The 9,958-nt window shown below is 44.2% G+C and overlaps 1 protein-coding gene across 1 annotated transcript; it reads right to left on the reverse strand.

The window, feature by feature from the left end:
* Positions 1-27: 27 nt before the first annotated feature.
* LOC134194508 (kelch-like protein 2) lies at positions 28-6,289 on the reverse strand. Its single transcript, XM_062663447.1, has 5 exons — positions 6,189-6,289; positions 4,755-6,057; positions 3,115-3,278; positions 2,665-2,857; positions 28-509 (listed from the first exon to the last, which is right to left on the reverse strand). The coding sequence occupies exons 2-5, from the start codon at positions 5,918-5,920 to the stop codon at positions 179-181; spliced, it is 1,854 nt and encodes a 617-aa protein (XP_062519431.1). The 5' UTR covers positions 5,921-6,057; positions 6,189-6,289; the 3' UTR covers positions 28-178.
* Positions 6,290-9,958: the final 3,669 nt, after the last annotated feature.

The following is a 9,958-nucleotide window of genomic DNA, read 5'->3' on the forward strand; positions in this document are numbered from 1 at the left end:
CGAGCACATGAATGTGGCAAGGATGACTCATACAACAACCAGATCGGTCATCCAAAGTTTCAATGTCAACAACGTATAACACAAAATGATTTCTAGAACTCAGTTTTTCTCTCTATACAAAGGCATTACCTCAAGTCATCGGTATCTGTGTACTGCAACACTGCACTAGGGTGAGATATCATTGCACGCGGTTTGGTTTGTCTATGACTGCTATACCCGCGTAGCTTCGTCCCGTGCTAAGACAAGGCGTTACTACCGTCCACATGTCCAACCTGGGATCATACATTTCCATGCTGTTCAAGTTTGACGTGCCGTCATCGCCACCGACGACGTATATCATCCCGTTGACAGCCACGGCACCTGCATTACGTCGGCACATCTTCATGTTAGCAATCAACGTCCACTGGTCTTTCTCGGCATCGTAGAATTCAGCCGAGCGTCGGATATCGGGACCGTCGTGACCGCCCAGTGCAAAAATGCAGTTGTCGAGTACAGCCACAGCAGAGCCACTGTAAAACAACAGATGTCTTATTCGACAACTGGTTGCATAACTTTAAATCTAATGAAGCATGGATAAACCAATCTACACAGTAAAATTTTGCTAATACGAAATTCGCTAGTCTAAACCCTCACTAATCCAAATGGCCATTAGCATTAACCCTCGGGAGTCCAGTCTGCACAATAAATTTCAAAGCACGTAAAGCTCGGTTATTGCCACGTGTATGTGTAAACCCCATATGTGTAGACACACCATCAGGCAGACAGACGGGGGGGGGGGGGGGGGGGGAGAGAGAAGCGGGAGAGAGAGAAGCGGGGGAGCGGGGGAAGAAAAAGATGCTAACAATCCACGACGTTAGCAACTTCTGGATGCATTGCAAACATCATCCTACATGTACAAGTCCTATAGCATAGGCGTGTCTCCATTTGTTGTGCTTTAAAACTGGTTTTACATAAAACGTGGTTAGAGTCTAAACGTGTTTAGTTAGGAAGCGTCTTCACTTGTAAGTTTTTATCCAAGATTTCAAATAGCTATTTCTACAGGACTTCATTGCACCGTGGTAATTTGTTCTCCTGCTACGACAGAAGATGGGTGGGTGGGTCAGACAATGCAATGTGTTGGAGTGCAAAGTAATAGTGAGAGATGCGACACTAGTAGTTGGAGATGTCAAAGAAATCACTCTCTCGCTCTCTGCAACATCTTAAGCCTGGTTCACAATATTGACGCTGACGCTGCAATAGAAAGAATCCTATTCCAGCGTCAGCATCAACATCAGTGTCAATATTGTAGACCAGCCTTTATACCATATCTAAGACTGCCCGATTTTATCATCTTCACTATCCTCCAGAGAAACAAGAACAATGCAAAGGCACTTAAGTGTTCGTGTACTGTGTGTTACCATCACATGACCATTAAACTACTTGAGCTAAACTACCTCAGAATCAGGTTTAACGAAAGCGTTTAACTCTAGTGGAGACGCACTGAATCTTAAACACGTTTAAGCTTAAAACAACTTTAGGCCATAATGGAGACATGCTCATAGTCTGAAACACCATGTCAGACATCAAACAGATAGAATTAGTGCTTCAACAGTACAAGATTAGATGACTAAAATGGGTACTACAACATCTGCCAAGACCACAAAGCTGTCAACCTACAGCGAGTTTGAGAAGACTATATGTTTGGTTCAAGCCGGCAGAGAAGAAAGGCATATCTGTACCAGATGTTTCTGCTAACTGTGAACAAATTCGTTTCTCCGAATGGCTTAACGACTTACGTGAAACAAAGGGCATTTGGAACAGCAAGGTTCTACTGTAACAGCAAAACAAACAAACCTCCTCTAATATCCCGTTTACACGAGCACCTGTAAGCTGGCTCAGTTTCTGGGGTACATGTAAACATGCGCTGAGCCTTTTTAGTTGGGCCAGCCTAGGCTGGCTCAGGTCAGGTGTACATGGTGTAAATGCATAGCGTGCTGGAATACAAGCCGCGCATGCTCATTCAGTACAAAACGACATGGAACGAGACGGAGACTCTGTGTCCTAGGTGTCTTATCCAATTGTGGAGTGTCAGTGACCAAGATGTGCAAAATAAATCTCTTGAACTCTGTTGCTGCAACAGTCGCCTGGCATGGCAATAAACCTACGTCTCATATAAACAGTAGGATATCTCGTATATGTCCTATGCATTTCTTGATATGACTATTGTAAAGCCATACAGAAAAATGCAAACAGCTTGGCTTCTGTCCATTGCAAACGTGAGCTATGTCAATCTCAAGAAACTAATGCATGTTAATGACAAGCTTATTAAAAGAGTGTGTCGTGTAAATGCAGGCCGGAATGCTGGGCTGGCACGGCTCGGCTCGCAATGCATGCTCGTGTAAACGAGGTATCAAGCAAACGTGTGATCAAGACAAACAGTGCACACACTAGACAAAAACACTAAACAAACATTAACATTAGGCATAAGTTAGCCCCGGCACAGATAACATTCAGTGAGTATCAGCATCAAAGTGTCTCTCTCAAACAACAACATTCGTACACAACAAAATCCTAATACCAACTACTACATAATAAGAGGCAAGAATGTATTTCACACATAAGCAGTCAGTGTTGCTTGCAATTTAATAAAGTTAATTAATGTATTAATAAAGTGCAGTGACTCACCTTCTGCATTGATTCATCGGAACTGATAAACGCCACGTGTTTGTGTCTGGATTGTAGCATTCAACGGTGTTCAAGCACTGACGTGCAATGCCGTCGTATCCGCCGAGAGCATACATGAAATTATTCAAAACGGCCACGCCAACACTTGAGCGTCGAATACTCATGGGAGCTACCGTTGTCCATACATTGAGATCTACATGCAATGGCACATAAACTTGTGTGTGTGTGTGTCGTGTGTGTGTGTGTGTGTGTGTGTGTGTGTGTGTGTGTGTGTGTGTGTGTGTGTGACTGTGTGTGTATGTGTGTGTGTGTGTGTGTGTGTGTGTGTGTGTGTGTGTGTGTGTGTGACTGTGTGTGAGTGTGTGTGTGTGTGTGTGTGTGTGTGTGTGTGTGTGTGTGTGTGTGTGCGTGCACGCGCACACACGTATGTGAGTGCATAAAAGCTCTCACCAGGATCATACTTTTCAACACTGTCCAAACCACTGGAACCATCAAACCCGCCCACAGCATAAACACACCCATTTAAAACACCCGCACCCAGCGTGCTACGTCGCATATTCATCGATTCAACAAGATACCATCGATCGTGCGACACCTCGTAACACTCAACAGACCTAAAACATCAAAACAGACTTCATACCCATACAACTTTCTATCAATCAGCACTAAACAAATACAAAAACATAACACAATAGACATGTGCACGCTGTGCAGTTATGTACTTCAAAATGTATCTGTCTCCCTCACTGTTTTAAGTTAATTAATTCAATTAATTAATTAATTGTTAATTAATTATGTTATTTAAGACTTATTCATCACATGACAAGGCTGTTTACAAGACTCAATCTAGGGGGGGTGAACACCCAATGCTATGATCAGTAGTCATAAATGTGTCGTAATTCAATGACTAGTGTACACAATTGTCTGCCTAATAATAAGCATACGCAATACTATCAATTCGCGTACAGACTCCTAATGTGAAACATGGCAATAGTAGCACCTCCATTTGATTTCCATATAATTGCTACATCTTGTGTTTTCAAAACATACAGAAAAGTGTGTGTGTGTGTGCGTGCACGTGCTTCATCAAATGAATTTTGTACACCTTAGTTTTTCAACTACAGTAGTTGTGGGTTTCCACACAAACTTTTGCGAGTCTATTCAAAACTGGCATTGTAAACAGATTTTAAAATATTTCTTGTGATTTGCATTGACCTCTGTACAAAACTCCATACAGTATACTTGTCTAGATTGCTGAAACTGGCCTTGAACTTCTTCACAGCAGCAGTAGGACCGTGCACTGAGGCCTACTCTCTAATAGTGGCCTGTACCTTGGCACAATATGTACTTCCATAAGGCCAGACCAACTAAATTTTTGATGCTCAGATCTTTGGACATGAAACCTGGACAGACAGATCGAATTTAAAAAGTAATGATCATGTGAGATCTTGAGCGCATACAAACGTGAGATAACAAATGGACACTAACACAAAGACATTGATACCGAGCGGAACGTGGACCAGCGGTAACCATCGCTGGACCACATGCACTGTTAACACTTATAGAGTCATTGATATGTAGTTGCCAATAGATGTACATACTACCAAATCATTTTACATCAAGCATAATATCACCGCGCAATTCTATTTTGGTCAACTGGACGGGTACATCTGAGCATCAAGTAATTTAATTGGTCTGGCCTAAGTCTTTCTTTCTTGGAGTCTGGCTTCCACAACCTCACAAACAATCTTGTTTGTATTCGTTGTATATCGAGCAACAATTCCAGCACGACTTCCATTTGGAAGCTTCTTATCATCAAGACTCCATAGAAGACCTATCTTCAAAACAACAGTGAACGGCAGTGTCTCGTCAGATTCTAAATTGACTGCCTTGACAGGTGCAGCTCATGCATAGGCATGTGACCGGCCCTACTTGCATGTGACAAAAATGAGAATATTTGCAATCAATAGTTACATTAATTAATGAAATCGCAACAAATTTTCTTCCAAAAGATTGTGGCTACAGTAACTCATAAAAGCGCGAACATACAGTTTGTAAGAATGCATGAATCTAATATATAAATCATTTACCTGACTCTTGATGATCCGTCAAAGCCTCCAACAGCATACACCAATCCATTATGTACAGCCACGCCACATCTGCATCGACGTGCATTCAGATCGGCCACTGCTGTCCACTTTTGAGTAGCAAAGTCAAATATTTCAACACTCCGAATCGCTTTCGGAGACTGACCTCCAATAACCAAAATGTTCTTCGGTAAACCAATCGACTTTCTCAAACGAGTTCTCGGCGTCTGAATGTGTGTTCGCTGTTCAGAACTGGTAAGATGATATTTCATGGCCTCAATAATATAATCCTTACAAGAAGTGTGACTTCGCATAATCGGTTCGGCTTCAACATTGCTGACGAGATATTCCTTACTCAAGAGCGGCAAACGAACACACTCCAATAATATGGGTAGATCTTTCTGTCTCATCTGTTCGTCGTGCTTCACCCAACACAACACGGCTTCATAAACATGCTCCTCTGTTCGTACAAACAAGTCGTCACTCGATATCAACTCGACAACTTCTCGTGCACTGAGGCAGAGAAACTCTTCACTTTTGATGACCTCGATAAAGTTTCTCAGAGCAAAAATGTGCGCCGCCATTTTGAGATCAGAACAAGCGTGCAGATCTCCAAACGCCTTGATACCCAAGCAGTTCGTAGCATCAAGTTGAGACTGCAGAAAACTACTACACGCATCTCGAACGGCAACCAGTTGAAGTAGATTAGCAGCGGGAAGTAAAACTTGCACGTTGCTTTCCGTCACGTCAATTCGTGACGTATAAGCGAAATTGACAAGAAGATCGAGAGCCAATGGGTTGAGCCCGTGGAGGGTCACGTGACTCTGCCTGCTCTCCGCCAACTCTCCGGTAAACATGGCACGAAAATAAGGCGAACAGGCGGCCAGAACGACTCTGTGCGCGGAGATGCTGTGATTTCCGGCCGAAAGCACGACGTCGCACAGCTGATTGTCATTTCGCAATTCACTGAGGACCTCGAAGGCGCGCTCACAGCATGCCGGATCCTTGAATTCGTAGCCGTGCGGTATGCCGAGCGGCGGAGAGTTGTGATTGGACGTCGACAGGTCGTCGCTGTGACAACGTGAGTGCTCGGCGGCGGCCGCCACGGCCTCAGAGGCGCTGCTTGACTGAATGTGATCGGGACCTCCCTGTATTGTTGCACCAGACATATTGCAGTTAGACAGACCGTTCAGACATTGCCTGGAGGTTGTCTAGTACAGATGAATTCGTCTGGTTTCTGCCTCTGATCGTTGTTGGGAGCAACGGAGCTTCTCGCCCCAGGCGCCTTGTGCCTCGCAAGAGGAGCCTGAAATACACAGAGTGTCTAGAATCACAAAGTAAGATACAATTTGTTGAATGCAGTGAATTGAAAGAGTGAGATGGTAGAGCGAAAACGAAACAACGTAGACAAGTGACCTTATTGATAGAATTGCTTACTAGTGAGGGAGCGTAACGTTCCAGAAGAGAGCACTGTGGCTTTTCAATATGCGTCAGGCCTTGTATTGAGGTCGAAGTGTAGATTGAGCATGCTCAGTAGAGGTAGGCTTCGCTTGCCCGATTACGGCAACAGCGCGCTCATTGCGGCAACACTCTTTGGTCGGTTGTTTGTAAACATACTTCCGACCAGTCGTTCTCTAGACTACAACTACAGCATGATATGACGATCGAGAATAGCCTTGTCCCTAGACTCTTCCGCAATCTCTCGCGCTTGAAATTGTCATACGGGCATCGGACTAGACTGCAATCGTTGTAGGGGACTTGTCGTGACCAAATCTCCCACATCACAATTCTCAAAGATGTCTTGGATTAAAAAATATTATTTCAATGTAAAGTTTTGCTTTGAAAAGCTAACAAAATTTTGCATCATTGTTGATATGATAGCTGTCGCGCGCGCGAATCTTGGAGCCTGCGGTTCAACTCGTAGAGAGGTAGTGGGTTACCGTTATTTTATATATGTATATATATATATATATATATATATATATATATATATATATATATATATATATATACAAGTCCTGTAGCCCGTTCTTCGCCCGGGCCAATTAATTAAGTTAATTAATACAATTCCAGCGTTTAGACTCTTAGAGCATAATAAAATTCGGTTAGCTAGACGGAGACACCCATGGACGACGATAAAGTGGATATCCGTCATTGGAGCATTGAGTTTCATGGCAGACATTCTTTGGAAAATGCTTCGAGCAGTAATTGTCAACCATGCAAGGCGAATTTTTGTTGAGGGGTCCGCATGGTCCGTGGATCATGTTAGTCATGGCATCACAGACAAAGTAAATTTGAGCAAATTTAACAGTAGAATTTTCTGGAGGAGCAAGACTTCCGATAAAATGATAGATTTGTCCCTGCACTTTGAAACAGGGATTCCAACGGGTGCGAGCTGTAATTTCATCGCATCCAAAGGACGTCATCTGAAAAGCCGAATTATACGCTCCTGTGTTTGAGAGGAAATGCTGCGCTTGAACTGATTGTTCCAAAAGGAGCTCGACCAATGGAGTAAGCGGTTTGGGTATGGCGGGTAACAAAACTTTCCCGCCACTGCAGCAGATGCCTGGTAGTTCCTTCTTCCATGTCAGTGCTTCGCAATGTTTGCACTTGATGTTCATTTTGCCAATGTTGTTAGGAGTAGGCTTTAGTGTAAGATATCTGATAGAAACGTTTAGTAAACGACGGCGACATGCAAGATAGAGGAGAACCTGTACGCCAAAGGACCGTTTGTGGTATTGCTATAACTATGATTTTCCATAAGTATTGATGACGGTATGCATTGCCTACATAGACACAGTTCCAAAAAGGAAACAACTTGGTTAGAAAGTATAAGAATATTTTAGAAGTACGTGATTATTGACGCACGTGCTAAGTGCGTGTTGAGAAAGACAGCAGTGCTCATCGTTAGCTCTTTCGTTGACTGGAGAAGAAGATTTAGTAGTAGCTTTCGCGATCCGTCGACGGGCACTGCGCTGGCGCTGTGAGTCAATTAAGCCGGCGAGTAGCTTCGTTATCTTTTTCCTGTCGCAGGCTAACTTTCGTCGCTTTGCCTTTGACGAAATAGCAGACAGAGAGCGCTTTTAGGGATGCATTTTGACAATGTACAGGCGGATTTGCTGTAATGGCAACTTTTTGTCGCGCTTTAGCCAAAACAGCAGAGCGTTTGTGACGTCACAATATGTGACGCAACAATGAGTAGGTATAGGATGACATCAAGAAGTACAGATGAACGTCAGCAATGCCTAGGTATAGGACACAGACTACCGAAAACGTCACCAGTTGCTATTCCAAACTGAGAAAAGGCCGCATGCTAGAGGAGAAGCGAGGAAGTGCAGCGGTTTGCGAGCGCATAGGGAACAAACTTTTTGTGACGTCACGGTTTTCCCAAAAAAAAACACACACACACACACACACAAAGCAAAGTACAGGGTACTGGCCACCGCGAAGAGCACCAGTTGCTTTACGAAAGTAGAGAAGGTCATGTGCTAAAGGAGGAGCGGAAAGGAATAGCAGTTTGCGAGCAATTACGAAACAAAAATTCAAAATGGCTGCGCCCATGGGCCTACTTTCCTTTATATATATATATATATATATATATATATATATATATATATATATATATATATATGTATGAAAATATGCACACAAGTATAAACGTACAACAAACTTGTCAAACTTCACGCCGATGACAGTTATTAACAGTCATCAATTAAACTCACAACATGCACCGACCTTCCGATGAAACTTCTTGCTCCGTAGCTTCTTGCAACTCAAACACGTCTCTGTCGGTTGTCGTTAGCACACCCTACTGTGGAAGTCGGCTCTGACATTTTCCGAACCATTGCTAGAGCTAGCACCGTGAAGCGTTGATGATCCTGTCTCTCGTCTTTGTTATACCCTGGTGTTCACTCATCTCCGACTCGTGCGCGACCTTCATAATCTGCTTACGAAGTGTTTTCGGGACGATCATTTGATGTCTCTGCTCTCCCTTACTTGCTTTGGGGTGCTTATACAGTCGATACCACACGCCTTTTTTGAGTTCGAGCGTCACTTCTTGGCATCCTTTCGTCTGCGTTTCTGGTTTCGTCTCGATACCTGCACAGTAATGTGTTTTCCGATTGCAAACGCGACAGTCGCGACATCCATCCATTCCTTCTGAGTGCTCGTCACCAACGGGTTGCTCCGGTCGGTCCTTTTGAAGCCGCCCTGGTTAACGCACTGGCCTCCCACCGATTCACTCTCGGGTCATTGGAATCTTTAGCATCGGGGACGTTCCCGATGATGAGATCGCAGATCGCATCGCGCGAGGACAGAGCCTCCAAGTCTCCTGTAAGGTATGGAGTATCGATATTTATTTTCGCCAATGGGACTTCTCTGACCGTGCAGTCCGCTAACTTAATGAATCCAAACTTTCCCGTGTACTGATCTGGTTTGACCAGCTCTTGCTTCACCAGTATGCCACTGCATCCCGTGTCTCTCAAGATTTGTGCAACTCTGTCATCCACTTTCTCTTTCTTACTGGCATCTCTCCTTTGATCGAAAACGCTCGGTTGCTGCAGACATTCTCCATATACGATATGTACGGTACCTCTGTGCCGTCAGGGGCGACTAGAAATCCGTGTTTGGCGCTCGCTCGCATCCCCAATAAACACCAGCTCGTTTTAGTGCCGGCGTCATTCGTTAATCGACCGGTGAGTTTCTGTTCTCCGACTTGGGCCCATCTTTGTGATCTTTTGCCGCCCCCGCTCGATAAGGGGTCTTCTGGCTGCTTTCCCACCTTGAAGTACTGACGGGGCTCCAACAGTCCTTGGCTTAGTCTCCAAGATTCTGGCATTTGAAGCACCGTCTCTTCCCCAAAGTCTGCAGTCTACTGCCCTGTGACCGGGCTTGTCACAAATATAACAACGGGATCCGCACCGGTATCTCCACTAGTCGTTTTCAGTTGTCGATGCATCGGAGTATGGACACCGTGCAAAATTTCCGTTGGTGCTCTGTCAGGTATCAATCAGCCGCCTTCGCGAGTTCTTCTAGGCTCACTATCTCCCTCTCATGAGATGTTCCGCTAGATCCTTCGGACACACTTTCAAAAAATTTTCTGTTAATTAAGAATATATTTGCAACTTCCTCGGCTGACTCGGGATCACACTTTGAAAACATCATCCATTTCTTCAAGTAGCTCTTCAGGCGATGGATAACCTGATCGG

Source organism: Corticium candelabrum, chromosome 19 (assembly GCF_963422355.1).
Source record: "Corticium candelabrum chromosome 19, ooCorCand1.1, whole genome shotgun sequence".
NCBI lineage: Eukaryota > Metazoa > Porifera > Homoscleromorpha > Homosclerophorida > Plakinidae > Corticium > Corticium candelabrum.